The sequence below is a fragment of the Microtus pennsylvanicus genome, chromosome 9 (assembly GCF_037038515.1).
Source record: "Microtus pennsylvanicus isolate mMicPen1 chromosome 9, mMicPen1.hap1, whole genome shotgun sequence".
Classification (NCBI taxonomy): Eukaryota; Metazoa; Chordata; class Mammalia; order Rodentia; family Cricetidae; genus Microtus; species Microtus pennsylvanicus.
The window spans coordinates 109,423,724-109,442,083 of record NC_134587.1 but is presented as its reverse complement, the minus strand read 5'-3'; the positions used below and the strand labels follow the sequence as shown (position 1 = coordinate 109,442,083).

General features: G+C 54.8%; 2 protein-coding genes across 3 annotated transcripts; one reads left to right on the top strand and one right to left on the bottom strand.

The window, feature by feature from the left end:
• The first annotated feature begins 1,844 nt into the window (after positions 1-1,844).
• On the top strand, positions 1,845-12,860 carry Homer3 (homer scaffold protein 3). Of its 2 annotated transcripts, none has more exons than XM_075987244.1 (10): positions 1,845-1,983; positions 3,957-4,092; positions 4,345-4,501; positions 4,879-5,010; positions 8,087-8,191; positions 9,143-9,264; positions 9,880-10,036; positions 10,179-10,289; positions 10,383-10,469; positions 11,556-12,860. In XM_075987244.1, the coding sequence occupies exons 2-10, from the start codon at positions 4,079-4,081 to the stop codon at positions 11,745-11,747; spliced, it is 1,077 nt and encodes a 358-aa protein (XP_075843359.1). In that variant the 5' UTR covers positions 1,845-1,983; positions 3,957-4,078; the 3' UTR covers positions 11,748-12,860. The 2 variants fall into 2 exon arrangements, with proteins under 2 accessions (XP_075843359.1, XP_075843360.1); XM_075987245.1 differs by having other exon boundaries at positions 1,964-2,387.
• Ddx49 (DEAD-box helicase 49) lies at positions 12,046-18,297 on the bottom strand. The gene is made up of 13 exons (XM_075987243.1): positions 18,136-18,297; positions 16,847-16,970; positions 16,065-16,150; positions 15,861-15,982; positions 15,097-15,284; positions 14,870-15,010; positions 14,266-14,341; positions 13,682-13,758; positions 13,461-13,558; positions 13,017-13,091; positions 12,540-12,628; positions 12,393-12,464; positions 12,046-12,293 (listed from the first exon to the last, which is right to left on the bottom strand). Exons 1-13 carry the CDS (start codon positions 18,248-18,250, stop codon positions 12,114-12,116), a joined length of 1,443 nt encoding a protein of 480 aa, XP_075843358.1. The 5' UTR covers positions 18,251-18,297; the 3' UTR covers positions 12,046-12,113.
• Positions 18,298-18,360: the final 63 nt, after the last annotated feature.

Sequence of the window (18,360 nt, the reverse complement as noted above, 5' to 3'; positions counted from 1 at the left end):
CAGCAGATGGTATTTTCTTTGTTCCCAGTGTTCACACGTTCTGTGGCTCCAGGCACATATGCCTCTCAAAGTGAGTGCAGTGAGCGGGCCTACTTTCCCCAGCTCAAGGAGGCTGGGGCTCAGATAGGGGCTCCCATATCTGCCTGTGACTCAGAAATCGATGGAAATGTATCCGGAGAATCTGCAGCCTAGGGGCCACGAGGAGACTAGGAGCCCATGTGCTCCGTATGGGCTGTCAAGACAATTGGGAAGAAGGGCATTCCTGGGAGGACACCTGCTCAGACGCCCATCAGAGGGAGCAGAGGCTTGAGGCAAGGGATTTCAAAGCTGGGAGCTCTAGGGAACCACAGGCATCTGGGTTCTCAGGGTGCTGAAGCCCTTGCAGAACTTTCTAGAGGACAGAAGGGAATTTGCAAGGGGGACCCACAACAGATAGAGATGGGTCCCTATGGGGTCCTTGGCTGGCTGCTGTAGGCAGACAGCCTCCCAGGGCCAAGAGGGAGGACAGACTAGGGAGCTGCAGGGAGCTCACCCATTCCATGAGAAAAGGATACAATTGCACCAACACTTGATCCTGAGACCCAGAAACAATTAATAACCCGTTACTTCCAGCATTTTTTTTTTGAAAGTCAGTGTCTCACTGTGCAGCTCTGGATGGCCTAGAACTCAGTATATAGACTAAGTGAACTAAAATTCTCAGAAATCTGCCTACCTGTTCCTCTGAAATGCTGGGATTAAAGGTGTGTGCCACTATGACCAACTGGTGGTGCTGGGAAGGAACCCAGGGCTCCACGGAAGTTTGGCAAAAGTTTACTCCCTGAGTTGCCCCCCAGTACCCAGGTGCTGGACTGTCACAATGAGACAATCTGTCCAGTGAGGCCTAGACCCTGCTTCCAGACTCCAGCAATACCCATTGAGCGCCTACTGTATGCAGCCCACAAGCTCTCCTCACCTCATCTCTTAGCCCCACAGTGGCAGCAGTCACACCCTAGTCAGTCAAGAAGCTATCTGAAGGCTCAGGGCCACATCTGGCTCGAGGAGGGAGGGCGAGGAATTATTGTCCACGCGTTTTCTGTGTCTTTCGCTATCTTTGGGTCTCTGGGACATCCAGGATGTCTGCTCTGTCCCCATGCCCAAGCCCGCTACACCCACCCCTTCATACCATCACCCTGGGTTCTGCCCCAAGGCCCTTCCGAAGACTCTTTTGTGTCCCCCTCCCCAACCTTTTCTCTACCCGGCCGCCCTTACCCTCAGCGGCCTTCGGCTTCTCTCCAGAGTTTACGAGCTCCTCCCCTCTGTCCCAGAAGCTCCGCCTTATCATCGGCCCCTACCTCTAATCCCTTAAACTCCAACCCCTTGACTCCACGGGTCCCGCCTCCTCCCTATGCCTTTGGCTGTCTCCCAAAGGGCTTCCCTGCTTCTGTCCACTCTCTGGCCCTTGACTTTCCGGCCCCTCCCTCTCTACCCTGTCCTCCTCAGCCCTCCTTGACAGTCCCCTTCTCTGCCCTGCAGACCCTTCACCTTACCTTCTATTCCTCGACTCCTTCCCAGGCCCCACCCTCCCTCCCCTGCCCATGTCACTCCCCCTTCTTCCTTCTGTTTCCTCTCTCTGCTTCCCCCACACCATCCCAGGAGTCCCTCCTCCTGCCCTCCTGGTGCCCTCTCCTTCCTCTGCCCCTTCACCCCGCCCCATTTCCCCTTTGCTCCATTCACTAGCAGTTCTTGTCCCCCTCTCCCAACCCCCTCCGCAGAGTCCGGCTGGAGCCCCCCTCCCCTCTCCGTAGTCCGCCCTCCCCCATTCTTCTTTCTCCGGGTCTCCTCCCACCTCCCGCCCTCACTCGCCGGCCGGCAGGGGGCGTTGGGCAGAGGCGGGGCGGCGTGGGGACTGGCCGTGATGGGACCGGAGGCGGCGCAGACAAAGGCGCGGGCGGTGCGGGGTGCGCGGAGGGCGCGGGCCGAAGGCAGCGGCGGCGGCGACGCGGGGTGAGCCGGGCAGGGGGACCCCAGCTCCCGAGATGCGATCTGGGCATGAGGGTCATAGGGAGGGCGGTGGAACAGCCGGTTTCCAAAGTTACAGACTGTGCAGGGGAGCCGGGGTGATAAAGGGTGCAGGCTGAGGGGCTGGCTGGGATCCTGGGGCGTGGGGGCGCAGCTGCACTGGGTTTTCCAGCCCCGGGTCTGGGTGTCGGAGACGCGGAATCGCGAGGCTCCACTGCTTGGAAAGTTGCGGGTCCGCGACTTCCAGAGTTGGGGCGCACTGGCTGCCCCGGAGCGGGTGGGGACCGGTCCGAAGTGGGATTCGGGCGCCGGGCTTCTGTCAGGAGCCCTGCCGCGAGCGATCGGGATCTCCTACCCCGCGCAGCCGCTCCGAGGCGCGTGACTACTTGGTGAGTAACTTTTCGCGATCTCAGCAAGTCCCGACAGGAGCGGCCCGACCGGAAGGGCCTGGGTTCGGGGACCCTTTTCCCCAATCTCCGCCAGTCCTAATCACGTCCCCGACTCGAGTGGAGCTGCCCTTCCAGGGGGGGCTCCGATTTCAGACCCCGGGACCGTGACAGCGGCTGCCCAGGACAACATGGGGGGGGCTGTCCTCAGGAGCTTGACCCTGCCTTACTGCATCAGCAGGACCCTTCTCCAGTCCCCTCGGGTGCAGATTTGGGGGTTCAGGAGGGTATCCAAAACTCCCGAGTGATGGGTACAGGCACCCACAGGAGGCTGGGGAGCCCCCTTCTCCCGGTCTTGTTCTCTGCTCACATGGTGAGAACTGGGATGAGCCACTTACCTACTGCCTTACCTATGCGCCTGTGCATGCATTTTGTGTGTGTGTGTCTGTGTGTGTGTGTTGAGATAAGGTAAGGTCCTGTTTGAGGCCAGGTTGGCCTCAAAGTTACAACAATCTTGCCTCATCCTCCCTAGTGCTGCGATGACAGACGTGTGCCACCTTGCCAAACTTTCATTTTGTCCCGTTTTAATGTATTTGAGTGACCTGTCTTCAGGGACACCAGAAGAGAGAACCAGATCCTATTATAGATGTTTGTGAGCATGTGATTGCTGGGAATTGAACTTAGGACTTCTGGAAGAGCAACCGGTGCTCTTAGCAGCTGAGCTACATCTCCAGCCCCTCATTTTAAATAGGTTAGGGCCCCCTGGAGACTTGACTTGGACTCCAAGGTGTAGCCTTGCCCTTGGGGTGTGTGCTAAGTGGTTCATTTTTTTTTTTCGGTTTTTCGAGACAGGGTTTCTCTGTGGCTTTTTTGGAGCCTGTCCTGGAACTAGCTCTGTAGACCAGGCTGGCCTCTAACTCACAGAGATCTGCCTGCCTCTGCCTCCCGAGTGCTGGGATTAAAGGCGTGCGCCACCATCGCCCCGGCGCTAAGTGGTTCTTTTGTGGGAGCAGAGAGTTCCTAAGTTCCGGGTTTGGCCCCTGGAAGCGCTCCTTTTATTCCCAGAGATGGGGGTCTGTGGTGGTGCTGTCCAGGGTGGCCTTGGTCTAACCGCCTTAGTCTCCTCAGTAGATGGGATCACCAGCTCTCACCACCGGTCCAGCTTTGTCCCACTTTTGATGCGAGGCCTCTGCGGGGCTGTCAGATGGGAAGGGGTGAATAAGATGTGTCACTCACTTGATCTTGGCCTCATGCCCAGTTCCCGTGGGAGGACACTTTCCTGGTGGCTGGTAACCTGGAGGGTGAGGATGACATTCGCGTGCCCAGGCAGTTTGGTGGCGCTCTGTCACCTCTCTGGTGACACTGGAGACCTAGAGACCACTCAGCCCAGATGTGGGGGCTGCATCCCAGCACCACAGAGACTGAGTGTGATGGGCAGGCCGGTCACCCAGAGCCCAGAGGAGCATTCTTGGCCACGTGGTGATTTCAAGGCCAGCCTGGGCTAAGACTGTTGGTGACTACTGCTCTGATCAGCCAATTCTGCCCCTTTCCTTTCTTGCTGCTTTTATGCAGGAGTCATCTGGAGGGCCTGCTTGGCCTGAGCACCCCTGGATCGCTGCTCCCCAGAGACCAAACAAGTGGTTCCTGTCACCTCCCTGGGTGCCCCTTAGATGCCATCCAGCTCAGCCTGACCAATGTCCACAGCCAGGTGAGCACTCACCTACTCGGGTCAGACCTAGCTGTAAGTGGCCAGCCCCTACAGACCTTTTTTGTTTTGTTTTGTTTTGTTTTTCGAGGCAGGGTTTCTCTGTAGCTTTGGAGCCTGTCCTGGAACTAGCTCTGTAGACCAGGCTGGTCTCGAACTCACAGAGATCCGCCTGCCTCTGCCTCCCGAGTGCTGGGATTAAAGGCGTGCGCCACTACCGCCCGGCTCCTACAGACCTTCTGTTCCCTCCTTCAGGGAACAGCCAATCTTCAGCACCCGGGCTCACGTCTTCCAGATCGACCCTACTACCAAGCGGAATTGGATCCCGGCGGGCAAGCACGCACTCACTGTGTCCTATTTCTACGATGCCACCCGAAACGTGTACCGCATCATCAGCATCGGGGGTGCCAAGGTCTGAGCAGGGCCGGGGTGTGGGGGGGCTAGCAGCCGGATGTGAGGCTGGGTAACTTAGGGAATGGGGATCAGTGAGCCTTTCTGGGACCTAGCTCAGCAGGGGCTCTCACAGGGGCCTCATCCACTCAGACTTTCATGGCTATTGTCACAATGGGGATACTAGACCTCAGTGCACCAAGAATTCTACTCCGGTCTCCCACTGAGGGATCCGAGGCAGGGCATGCCTCTGGGAGATTCTGGGTGGGGACTTTCTACTGAGTCTGAGACAGGTGCCTAGAATTATTTTTTTTAATCCACTGTGTAGTCCAAGGCAGGCTGCTGGTGATGGTCGTTATCACTCCTGCTGATCTTAAATCTTGCTTTCCTCATCCCCAGGCCATCATCAACAGCACAGTCACCCCCAACATGACCTTCACCAAAACCTCGCAGAAGTTTGGGCAGTGGGCAGACAGTCGAGCCAACACTGTCTATGGCCTAGGCTTTGCCTCTGAACAGCAGCTGACCCAGGTGGGCAGGGACATGAGCAGTGACTGGCATCTGTGTTCCTTATGCTGGGTTCACAGAGAGCAGGACCTCTTGGAGCATCAGATAGAAGCCTGTGCGGGCACATCCCCCACCCGAGAAGCCCCCCTCTCTCTCTTGCCTCTGCCGTCACCACTTAGTGCTGAGTCCATTATTTGTTTTAGATTTATTTTATCTGTGTGTGTGTGTGTGTGTGCGTGCGTGTGTGCCATGTGTGTGCTGGTGCCTGCAGAGGTAAGAAGATGGCATTTGACCCCGGGAACTGGAGTTACAGGCACTGTTGGGGCACCTGTTAGAGATCCTGGGAACTGAAGTCATCTTTTGGAAGCACTCTTAACTGCTGGATAGCAGCCCCCTCAATTTTTTTTTTTTTTTTTTTTTTTGGTTTTTCGAGACAGGGTTTCCCTGTGGCTTTGGAGCCTGTCCTGGAACTAGCTCTGTAGACCAGGCTGGCCTCTAACTCACAGAGATCCGCCTGCCTCTGCCTCCCGAGTGCTGGGATTAAAGGTGTGCGCCACCATCGCCCGGCCCTCAATTTTTTTAATAAAAAGGATTATAACTTTTTTATTTGCTTTAGGTGTGAATTTGTGTGGACACACCTACAAAGGGTAGAGAAACTGACCAGGGATCAGTTCTTTTTGTCTGTCCCCTGGGTTCTGAGAACCAGCATCAGGGTTGGCAGCAAACGCCTGTGCTTTTATTGAACCATATTGTTGTGTTGGGTTTTTAAGTTTTATTGTTGTTTTGGTTTGGTTTTTTATGTTTGTTTGGTTTTGGTTTTTGACTATTTTGAGACAGAGCAACCTTGGCTGTCCTGGAACTCACTCTATAGACCGTAGACCATGCCGTCCTTGAACTCACTGTTTTCCACCTACTTCTGCCTCCCGAGTGCATCACCACTACCCAGCCATTGAACCATATTGCAATCCTGAATTTTGTTTTGTTTTGTTTTGTTGTTTTATGAGACAGGTCACTCTGTATCCCTGCCTGTTCTGGAGCTTTCTTTATAAACCAGGCTGCCTTTGAACTCAGTAATTCTGCTGCCTCCCAGTGCTGGGATTAAAAGGATGAACTACCATGCCCGCCTTTTGATTTTCTGTGTGTTTGCTGGTTTAATATTTTTATTTCATGTGTATAAGGGTTTTACTTGTATGTGCCTGTATTCACTGTGTGTGCTGGCACCATCTCTGCAGGCCACGACAGGGCGCCAGATCCCCTGGAGCTAGAGTTCCAGATGGTTGTGAGTCCCCATGTGGGTGCTGGGAACAGAACCTGGGTCCTCTGCAAGAGCAGTCAGTGCTCTTAACCCCTGAGCCCTTGCTCCAGATTCCAACCCTCCCCCCTTTTTTTTTGATAAGACCTTTCTTCCTTTTTGGGAGTGGGTTGGTTTTTTTTGAGACAGGGTTTCTCTACATAGCCTTGGTTGTCCTGGAACTTGCTCTGTAGATCAGGCTGGCCTCACACTCATGGAGATCGACCTACCTGGTTAAAAAAAAAAAAAACTAGGTTGGAGCGATGGCTCTGTTTTTAAAAGCACTGGCTGCTCTTGCAGAGGGCCCAGGTTCAGTTCCCAGCACCCAGCCATCCCAGCTCACAGCCGTCTGTAACTCCAGTTCCAGGGGACCTGACACCTGGACACAGGGGTACCCAGCCCATATGTGGCCCAGATATACATGCAGGAAAAACTGTGATACACATAAAATAAATAAATAAGTTTTTTAAAAATTATTTTCTTTCTTATTTTTCTTTTTTGTGGGTAGTGGGGTCTCACATTGTGTGTGTAGCCCTGGCTGATCTGGGACTTGCTGTGTAAACCAAGCTGGTTGCAAATTCAGATTCTAGCTAAGGTTAACCTTAGCTTCCTAATCTGCCTGCCTGCGCTTCTCCAGTGCGGCCCAGGGCGAGGAGGTCCTGAGCATGCACACCTCTGGCAGAGGACTGAGTCAGTCTCAGCACCTGCATGGAGCTCAGCCTCCTCCAGCTCCGCGGGGGGAACTCAGGCCTCTGGTTTTTGGGGGCGCTTACACACATGTATGTACATACAATTAAAAACACGGGTTCTTTTAAGAGCTTTTATTACATTTATTTGGTTTTTCTGTGCTGCGTGGCTGTATGCTTTGGAAGACAAGGGACAGCCTGTGAGGGTCAGTTCCCTCCTACCTTGCAAGTCCTGTGGGTCAAACTTAGGTTATCAGGCTTGACAACAGCTTATTGAGTCAGATCGCTGGCCTCAGATATTCTTTTCTTTTCGAGGCAGGGTCTCTCTGTGTAGTCCTGGCTGTCCTGGAACTCACTCTGTAGACCAGGCTGGCCTCGAACTCACAGAGATCTGCCTGCTCTGCCTCCCCAGTGCTAGGTTTAAAGGGTGCCACCACAGCTTGGTTTGTTTTTTAAGAAGTTTCTGTGTTGGTGCCTGTGTGCATGTGTGTGGATCCCCTGGGGTCACAGCCGGGAGTTAGTTGCCCGAGGTGGTGTGGATTCTAGTACAGCTCTGCCTTCCTTCCTAACCACAGAGTCATTGCTAGGTCTTCACAGATTATTTCTGATAAATGAAAATTTAATTTTATGAGCATTGGTCTGTGTGAGGGAGTCAGATCCCCTGCAACTTGAGTCACAGACAGTTGGGAGCTGGGAATTGAATCCAGATCCTCTGGAAGAGCAGCCGGTGCTCTTACCTGCTGCCTATGGGAATTATTTCAAAGTGAAAAGAAAATACATTCTCATAAGCACAGGACAGGAGTGCCAGGAGGCCAGCACTCTCAGGCTGTGGACACCCTTCCCTGTGTTATGAGATACTGGCAAGTGTGAAGGACAGATGGGCACAGCCTCCGGCTGTCCACTCCCAGCCAGCCTGACAGGAACAGGGAGTCCCTTTCTGTGTGGCTCAGAACCTTAATGTCACCTCTATGGCATAACCCTGGTCACTCTTGACACCCAAGATGGTCACAGGGTTGACCTTTTCCAACCTTCCCCGAAGGCTCCAGGGTGCTGGTGCAGGCGGGGGATGGGGATGTGACAGGTGGTGAGGTGTCCTCTGACTGTCCCCCTGCCTCACCCCCAGTTTGCTGAGAAGTTTCAGGAGGTGAAGGAAGCTGCCAGACTGGCTCGGGAGAAATCTCAAGATGGCGAATTCACTAGTTCTGCCCTGGCCCTTGCCTCTCACCAGGTGGGTATTTCTGCTGTCTGCCTCTATTGCCTCATTCCTGCCACATTCCCGGGGCAGCTGTGTGTGCTTCTGACTTCAGGTGTCTAAGGCTGACCGATGGCCTTAGACATGTATCATGTGCGCACATGTGTGCTAAGGCTGACTGCATGTGTCTGGGTGCAGAGCTCTCCTTCCAGCATGGCCTCAGGCTTGGTGACCAACTCCTTCTCTGAGCCATCTCACCAGCCCATTTCTCAGTTTTTTTTTTTTTTTGGTTTTTCGAGACAGGGTTTCTCTGTGGTTTTGGAGCCTGTCCTGGAACTAGCTCTTGTAGACCAGGCTGGTCTCGAACTCACAGAGATCCGCCTGCCTCTGCCTCCCGAGTGCTGGGATTAAAGGCGTGCGCCACCACCGCCCGGCTCCATTTCTCAGTTTTTTTTTTTTTTAAATATTTATTTATTATGTATACAATATTCTGTCTGTGTGTATGTCTGCAGGCCAGAAGAGGGCACCAGATCTCATTACAGATGGTTGTGAGCCACCATGTGGTTGCTGGGAATTGAACTCAGGACCTTTGGAAGAGCAGCCAGTGCTCTTAACCTCTGAGCCATCTCTCCAGCCCTCCATTTCTCAGTTTTAAGTGGAATGTTTGACGTTTCTGTGCCCAGGGGAAAACTTCCTGGAGAATAGTTCCAAGTGTTCAGATCCCTGTTTCTAAGGGTTGTTGGGTCTTGCAGTGTCAGTGAAGACACCCCCCCCGGGGGTGTGTGTGGTTTCCCATCCACGAGCCTGGGGAGCTATGGAGGGTGAAGAGAGGAGACACAACACTGGGCTTCACAGGCCTGTTCAGACTCCCTAATTTCAATCAGTACCCCAGTGACCCCAGTCCTCGACTCAATCTACCTTACCTCCTACTTCGCCCTTGACTGAAGCAAGCTCTCACGGTGACTCAGTCCTGGCTCCCACACACAGGTTCCCCCAAGTCCCTTGGTCAGCACCAACGGTCCCGGAGAGGAGAAGTTGTTCCGCAGCCAGAGTGCAGACGCCCCTGGCCCCACCGAGCGAGAGCGCTTGAAGAAGATGCTGTCGGAAGGGTGAGGGGTGGAGCCTGCTTGAAGCCAAGATGGGGCGTGACTGGGGCCTAAGGAGTGTATTGTGGCTCTGACTGAGCTGCAGGGGCTTTGCTGGCACCATGGGCGTGCCAGGGAATCCCCAGGACAGACTTTTAGGATGCAGGGGACGTGGGTAGTGGGATGGGGCCTTGGATGGTGGTGCTAATACCGGAGCAAGGCATGTGTGGGCGTGGATGCCGCAGGTGGCAGCGGTGTGGGGTAGGAATCCAGGCTGCAGACCTGGGAAAGGAGGCAATTGGTTCCCGCCTCATGGTTGCCCCTCCTTCATCATTTACTTCCCACTCCGTGGCTCTAATGGGCTATCACATGACAATCTGGGAGGGGCAAGGATAGATTTCCAAAAATCTCGCGATGTAGCCCACTCTGGCCTGAAACTCATTATGTAGCCTAGACTGACATTGAACTTAAGGGGATCCTCCTGTCTCAGTTCATGAGCCACACCTCGCTGCTCCACATGCCCTGGTCCCCGCTTCCTAGTTTAGTGTTGTCCCGACCCTGCTCCTAGCCCAGGAGGCGCTCCACTAGTTGCCACCCTCTCTGGCTACGCACACCCCCCAGCCTGGTGTCTTTCCGTAGCTCCGTAAGCGAGGTCCAGTGGGAGGCCGAGTTCTTCGCACTACAGGACAGCAACCAGAGGCTGGCAGGGGCCCTACGCGAGGCCAACGCAGCTGCCACGCAATGGAGGCAGCAGCTAGAGGCCCAGCGTGCAGAGGCCGAGCGCCTGCGGCAGCGGGTAAAGACCCTCGCCCCCCCATCTCTTCTGCCCCGTTTCAGTCTCCAGAATATCATTTCTTGCTGTAAAATGACTTGAGACCATGAGATCCCCAGGCTCTCCATGTCCCAGAGGGTGGGAATGCTGAGCTGCGTGTGTGCAGGTGGCGGAGCTGGAGGCTCAGGCGGCTGCAGAGTCGGTTCCGGTGGGCGAGAAGGAGGTAACCAGCCAATCCGTGGAGCAACTGGAGGCTCAGGTGCAGACCAAGGACCAGGTGAGCGAGGAGCAAGCTCCAAGGTCTTGCCTCGGGCCAGTCTTCCTGGGAATCCAGGGTTCTCTGAGCAGACCCGGAAACTTTTCTCTCTAGGAGATCCAGACTTTGAAGAATCAAAGCTCAGGAACTCGAGAAGCTCCTGACACTATTGAGCGGGAGGAGACACAGCAGAAGGTTCAGGTTGGCTGTGGGTCATGGGCACACGTACGTGAGCGTGTAGAACAGGTTCCACCTGCCTATGAGCAGGTTGGGAATATCTACCCAAACTTGTGAGGCCTTCGAGTCTTCTAGTGTCAGACCTCATCCTCCCGTACTCGAGCAGTCTGCGGCACCCAAGAAAGTACCTGGAGTGTCCCCAAGACATTCCTGGGGACTCTGTTGTCCTCGGGGGTGGGTGCAGCTTGTGCAGATTCAGAACCGAGGACCCTTGGACTGGGGGCCTGCGTCGTGGTTGCTTGTGGTGTAAGTGCACACCAGGCACCACTGGCTTCAGTCTGTCTCACTGCGCGCGAGTTCTGAGCCACGGAGCAGTGGGGATCTGTTCTCCGACCCTTGCTGTATCTGGGGCACCGGATTTCCCGTGGGTAAGAGGGACTGGGATTAAGGACTGTCATGTTACAGCAGGCACCTCACCATCCCTTCAGTTAAATACCACTCACTTCACTAAGCATGTTTCCTGGGATCACAAGGTTAGGAGTTCTTTCCTTCCACCATGTGGGTACTGGGGATTAAACCTTCAACTTGGGTATTTTTATGATACCGTGGCTCTAGCTGCAGCTGGTCTGTAACTCAGAGATTCACCTGCCTCTACCTCTCAGTGCTGGGATCAAAGGTGTGCGCTGCCATGCCCCCCCCCCACCAGGGGCATCTGGCTTTACTTGTGTGGGTTGTGCTCCCTAGGACACTACATACGGTTGTGAGCCACCCCATGTGAATGCGAACCTAAGTGCTCCGGAGTTTATATTCTTAAGCACTGACCATTTCCCCAGAATTCCCTTAGAATTACGGTTTCTTGCTGGCCTTGGGCAGGCTTAGGCTGGCCAGTGTGCTCCAGGAATCCGGATTGGGATTACAAATGCATGCCAACCATGCTCAGCTTTCTATGTGACCACTGGGCTCTGAACTCACGCTGGGCACTTCCCGCTTTTAAGACACTTAAATGCTGTCGTCTCCCAGCCTGTGGGAGCCATGGATCACACCCAGCAGGGAGGGCGACCAGAGGCTTCATAGACCGCCCCACCCCACCGCTCCTTCCTCCCCCTGCAGGACCTGGAAACACGGAATGCAGAGCTGGAGCAGCAGCTGCGTGCCATGGAGTGCAGCCTAGAGGAGGCTCAGGCCGAGCGGGAGCGGGCGCGGGCAGAGGTGGGCCGGGCCGCCCAGCTCCTAGACGTGCGACTGTTCGAGCTGAGTGAGCTGCGTGAGGGCCTGGCACGCCTGGCAGAGGTGACACCCTAGTTGGCCCTGGTGGGTCTGCGGCCCTAAGGTGCCCTGGCAGGGAACCAGGGCCGCCTCTGAGCTTTGCACTGTGTAGTTCTCTAGAATCCAAGGGTGGCGCTGATACCCAGATTACATTTCTACGTGGCTGTACAAGCACGTGGTGTTGCTGGCACCTGTTGTCGCTAGCTGCCACCGCCCTGCATCCCAGAGATGCAAGTGAGGGCCGCGGTGGTCATCCCCATGGGGCAAGAGAGGCTTTGGGGACCAAAGACCCGCAGCTCAACACCCAACCCGCCCCATTCTCAAGTCGGACTGGCAGGTTCAAAGAGTGTTTACTGAGGTCCTCTGTGGCCCACCCAAGGACCAGCGGCTGCAGGTTTGCGCTCAGGTCTGAGCCTTATCCTGGGTAGACACCGGAAGCCGAGGTTCAGGAGGACGAGCCCCTCGGCCTGTAATCCCTGCTTTTCGCCGCCGAAGGGTCTGCCCCACCTTCTCCTTAAAGCGCCGATTCTGTTGCTTGATCTTGGCCAGTTCCGCCTTGCGCTTGGCCTCCAGGTCTGGGTCCTGAGGAAGGGAGCAAGGCTGTCATTGAGACCCTGAGATCTCAGCAGGGCAGCTTCCCATACTGTCCACACCTCTGCTTAGCCCTGCCCCTTGGTCTACCTTCCCCTCCATGATCAGCTGCTTCCGCTTATTGATCTCCTTCTTTTCATCGAAATGCGAGGCCTCCAGTTTCTATGGAGAGGGCACAGGTCAGGGCAGGCCCACAGGGCAGGGGGCCCTGCTCCACAACCTGGTGGCCACACTCACGATCTCGCATTCTCTGCGCACCACGTTGACCTGCGTGAGGATTTTCAGGACCTCGGCCTCCTCCACAGCCAGCTCCTCCAGCTGCTTCTCTGCAGAGCAGATGTGAGAGGGGACATGCACCACTGAGCTGGGCTGAGTGCGACTGGCCCTCGGAGCCCCAATTCCGGAAGTCTGGACTGATGACATTCGGAAAAAAGTGCCAAACTTGGTGGCAGATGCCTGTCATCACAGCACTGGGGAGGCAGAGGCAGGGGGATCACTGTGAGTTCTAAGCCAGCTCTGTAGAGCAAGAGTCTGTCTCAAATAAATGAGTAAATGAAATGGGAGAGTGAGAGAGAAGACCCAGGCGCCTGGGAGTTCAAGTCCTGGCTACCTAACTACCACAGATGCAGCTCCAGGGTTCTCTGTAGTGTTGGCTGGGAGACCAGAGTGACCCAGGCAGGGACCATTTCCCACCCATGGACCCTGCCCACTTACTGATCTGCTCCTCGATGGCATGCAGCAGGTGAATGTCATACTGCGTCACCAGGGTGATGGCCTGTCCCTGCCGCCCTGCAGGGACACACCTGTTACAGAACCTGGGCCCCACGTTGGTCCCAGCTGGTAGGCTCTAGGAGCCCCCTCAGAGGGCGTGGCTCCACTCAGAGAGGCGGGGCTTAGCCCTGCTCTGCTGCCCTTTCTTTCTACAATGGTGACCTCGCTGATGCAGTTTGCCAGCATGGCCTAGGTCACAGTAGCCCCCGTCCAGCCCAGCATCCTGTCTCCTGGTTACAAGCAGGAGGGACTATCAGAGCAGATGTCTCCCTGGGTCAGCATCCCAGTAAGGTGCCCCCCCACTGACTCTTTGCTTTTGAAGGACAGACCTGAGCTCCCCAGAGTCTCTCACTACAACTAGAACCTCCCATACCTGGACCTGCTCACCTGCACGGGCTGTTCGACCAACTCGGTGGATGTATATCTTGGGGAGCCCGGGGGTGTTGTGGTTGATGACCACTTGCACAGTGGGGATGTCGAGGCCCCTGGGGGTATAGAGCACTCAGCTGGGGCATCCACGTCATTCCTTCCCACGTCCAAGCCCAGCCTTTTGGTCTCACAGTGGCCTAGACCCCTGAAGAAAGGCACACTGCTCTGAGCCTGCTCACCTTGAGGCTACATCCGTGGCAATAAGAATCCGGTACACGCTGGACTTGAACTTGGCCAGGGCTGCAAAGCGTTCTTTCTGTGCCACAGGTGGGGGGAGGTTTGTGAGCGGATGGATGGGGCTGGGACAAGACAGAGACCAGGGACACCAGGGTAACACGGGGAGAGGGTGGGGCACCACTGCGCTGTGATATCTTGTTTCTGTGTATTTTTGTTAAAGACAGGGTTGCACTGGACATGGCAATGCACTTTACTTCCAGTACTTAGGAGTCAGAGCCAAAGGATCTCTCAAAGTTTGAGGCCAGCTTACTTTAAATAGAGAGATCCAAGACAGACAGGACTACATAGAGACCCTGTCTCAAACTACAAGAAAAAACAAAACCCCCAAAGAAAACAAAAAACCCACTGGCTTTAAACTCCTGTTCGTCCTGCCCCACCTCCTGAGTGCTGAGTCCTGAACAAATGTAACAGGCACGCAAGTCATGCCCAGGTAACACGGTTGGGGATAGAACACAGGGTCTCACGCTAGGCAGGCACTCTCCCCACTGAGCTCCACGCCCAGCCTCCGAGTGGCCACGGCCGTCACCTGCTTCATCATGGAGTGTAGCGCCACTGTGGGGAAATTGAACTTCCGAAGCATCATACAAAGGATTTGGCAGGTCCTGGAGGGAAAGGGGTGCTTGTGGGTATCTTGCCTCAACCTACCGGGACATCACACAAGTGGTCTGAGAGTTGTACAGATGCTAGGTCTGCTGTCTGTCTGCTGTGCTTCTCAAAGCTAGAACCAACAAGGACCGGCCCTAACTGTGGCACTGACTTCCAGAAGAGCGCTCTTAAGTGGCTGGGTCCTGCCGTGCCTGATGGCCGCCTGCTCTGTCCCACAGAGAACATGTCCTCTTCTGCGGACAGACACGAGCCTCCTGTTTCTGTCCTTCTAACTGACTCAAGCTGACACAATCAACAGCTATTTTGAGATTTTTGTTTGGTTTGAGCCAGGGCCACAGTGTAGCTCTGGCTGGCCTGGAACTTGATATATAGACCAGGCTGGCCTCAAATTCACAGATCTGCTTGCCTCCTGGGTGCTGGAATCACACTTCAGCACCAGGTGGCCAGGCTTGGCCTAGCCGCACCTGCAGATGAGGGAGACAGGGCCGCATGTCCAGCGCAGGCAGCAGGAGCTGCCTACTCACTTGCAGGTGTTGGTGAAGATGATGATGGAGCAGTCCTCCAGCTGGTCTTGGAAGGTCTGGACCAAGTGTACCAGGTAGGCGTCCTTCACCTTCTCCGGCACCAGCAGGTAGCGCTGGTCCAGCTGATCCACTGTGCGCACCCTGGGGGCAGAGCAGCAGCAGAGCCTCAGTTTCCCCTTCCGCCTGCACTCTCTGGTCGGACCCTTACCCACAGCTTTGGAACTCACAGGGCCTGAGCTTCCCAGAAGAAAGGCTGGTTGGTAGCCAGGCCCTGCAATTCCTTGAGTGTGTCAGTCAGCGTGGCACTGAACAGCAGGGTCTGCCTGCGCGCTGGAACAGCTGCCAGGATGGTCTCCAGGTCTGCAGTGAAGTCAGTGCAACCCTGCTCCAGCAGCCGGTCAGCTTCGTCCATCACCTGCCACCAGAGGGGTGGGACAAGGGGCTGGACCAGTGCAAAAGCTGTGAACACAACCCAGGACCTGCCCCATGCCCAGTCCCCCGCTCTTCAGGGACGACCCAATGGGCTCCTGAACATTGTTCCGGCCTCAGGCCCACATCCCCACTCTGCAAGGCTCCAGCAGGTCCTCAAGGGTGCCCACCTTCTGTATGCCGTGTCCATACGAGGCAAGGGCTCAATGTGGAGCCCTGAATGTCCTGGAATTCACTATGTAGATCAGGCTGGCCTCAAACTCACAGAGACCTTTCTGTCTCTACCTTCCAAGTACTGGGATGAAAGGTAAGAGCCACCACGCCCAGGCGGCCCTCGTCTTTATTTCTAGCCCTTTGCCCATGCGAAACCAAGTCAAGAACGGATGTCAGCTGAGCATAGCAGCTCACATCTACACAGGGAGTTAGTTACAGGACAGCGGGGCTACACAGAGAGACCCTACCTCAAACGGAAAAGAAAGAAAAGGAAAGGAAAGAGAATGGATACTGCATGTTTCCTAGCCCAGTCTCTGGCTTTGAGGTCCAAGGGGAACACCTGGCTCACCAGGAACCGGATCTTCTTCATGTTGAACGTGTTGGAGCTGCGCAGGTGGTCAGCCAGACGTCCAGGGGTGGCAATCACCACGTGTGGCTTTCGAGACAGCTCCAGCGCCTGAGCCACCATGTCTGGAGTGGGGGGGAGAGGTGAGACTAGGTGGGTAGGATCAGTAGGGACCCACGACTCACCCCAGCCTCTCAGCCCCCATACCCATGCCGCCGACGATAATGCAGTCCTTCAGACCCAGGGGCTTTCCCAGCACCCGGAACTGCTCAGCGATCTGGTAGGCCAGCTCCCTGTGGATGAGAAGGGCCAGTTGGGTCAGCGAGCACCTGGGCTTCTCTCCCATTGTTTCTCCTTCCCCAGGTTCCTTGCGCCCTCCACCTCCCTAATGTTGGTGGCCTCCTCAAAAATCAATTCTAGGTGGACTGGTGACATAGCTATCGTCCCGGGTCCTGTTCACAGGACCCACAGGAGGGAAGAACTGGTTCCTGCAGGTGGTCCTCTGACCCCCACATGTGCACATGGATGCACATACTTATGTGGGCAAACCGCTCACTGCTCAAGCACGAGGACCCGAGTTCAGATCTGCAGGGTCCTTGTGAAGCTCAGTGTGCAGCAGCGTCTCTCACCTCGCTGTCAGAAGGGCAGTGACATCGCAGGGTGGCTGGGGCGAGCCCTAGTTTCAGTGAGAGAACATCTCTCAAAAAAGGGGGGGTTGGAGAGATGGCTCAGTTGTTAGGATGGAAGAGAGGTAATGCCACGTGATAGAACATAGATTAACACGAATGGGTTAATTTAAATTATAGGAGCTGGTTGGAACAGGCCTAAGCTATAAGCTGAGATTTCATAATTAATAAGTCTCCATGTCATTATTTGGGAGCTGGCTGGCAGGATCAAGGCTCATTCCAAGGGCAGCTCAAAGCCAAGGCACTTGCTTCAAGAAAGCACAGCTAGACCAGTCACCCGTGAGGAGTGTGCTGGAGACTCACCTGGTGGGTGTCAGGACCAGACAGAAGATGCCGTAAGGGTCCTCAGACAGCTTCTGCAAGATGGGAAGCACAAAGGCAGCTGTCTTGCCACTTCCTGTCTTTGCACAGCCCAAGCAGTCTCGACCTAGGCAGACGGCAAAGCAGTATCAACATGAAGCAGGGCCCACTGGGCATTCATTCATCGGTGTAAGAAACAGATGGTTATGGTCTACTTCTGAGGTGCACTTAGAGTTCATGAAAGTTACAGACCAGCAGGAGGTGCTGGGCCTCCTTCCCACTAGTTGGTGACTGTTTTAGAATTCTAAGGCTTGGAGAATTACAGGCACCTGCTATGTGATCAGAAAAGGGGGACAGCCTCAAGCTCCAAACTAATTCATTAGATACAGCTTGGAAATCCTAAAACCAGAGGGATGGGAGATCTGGGAAGGGGGCAAGCCCTGCTGGTCTATGAAAGGAAACGTCATGGATTCCTCCAGATTTGGAAAAAGGCCTCAAAAACTTGCTGGAAACCAGAGCGCCAGTCACTTCTGCCTGTTCTCTATGGTGACACCCTTTCTGCAGAATGGAATGTTTGAATTTGTTACGATCTAATGTCGAACGATCATCATGATTGCTTCTTTGAAACAAGGTTTTTAAAAAAAAAATTCATTATTTATTATGTATACAATATTCTTTCTATGTGTATGCCTGCAGGCCAGAAGAGGGCACCAGACCTCATTACAGACGGTTGTGAGCACCATGTGGTTGCTGGGAATTGAACTCAGGACCTTTGGAAGAGCAGGCAATGCTCTTAACTGCTGAGCCATCTCTCCAGCCCCCTTGAAACAAGGTTTTAAGTAGCACAGGGTGGTCTGGAATTTGCTACATAGCTGATGACTATGAACCCCTGATCGTCCCGCTTCCGCCTGTTCTATATTGGGATGACTGAGAATCACCACGCCTGCCTCCAAGGGATGTCTCTTTAACAGAAGAAGTGAATTGGGACAAAGAGCACTGACACAAATACGGATCCCTGACTTTTACCTGGAGTTTGACGGCTCTTTTTTCTGTTTGCTAAGTCAAAAAGACAGCAACTCGACTCTACTTTTGCAGTGCCGTGGATTAATTCACCAAACTCTCCCTATGTTCGGGTACTACGAAAATTTCAGAGGTGCCATTGTCGCAGCCTCAACGTCAATGTTGCGGGTCAGGTTCCCAGAAACAATCAAAGCTCCTGACTCGTGGTACCCAAGGGGGCTAACGAAGAGGGACAAAGAAAGGCAGGCACGAGAAGAGCGGAGAGGACTTACCCTCCAGGATGGCCGGGATGCAGCCGAGCTGCACCGGCGTGGGCTGCTTCAACCCTAGCTGCCGACATTGTTCCACGAGCCACGACGATAGCTGGAGTTCTGCAAACCCCGCCATGCTCCGAACCGGCACGGAGAGTACACTGATGAGCACTTCCGGCGCGATAATATTGCGTCAAGTTCACGCACAATTTTCTCAGCCAATCCCAGCCTCGACCGCTTTTTTCG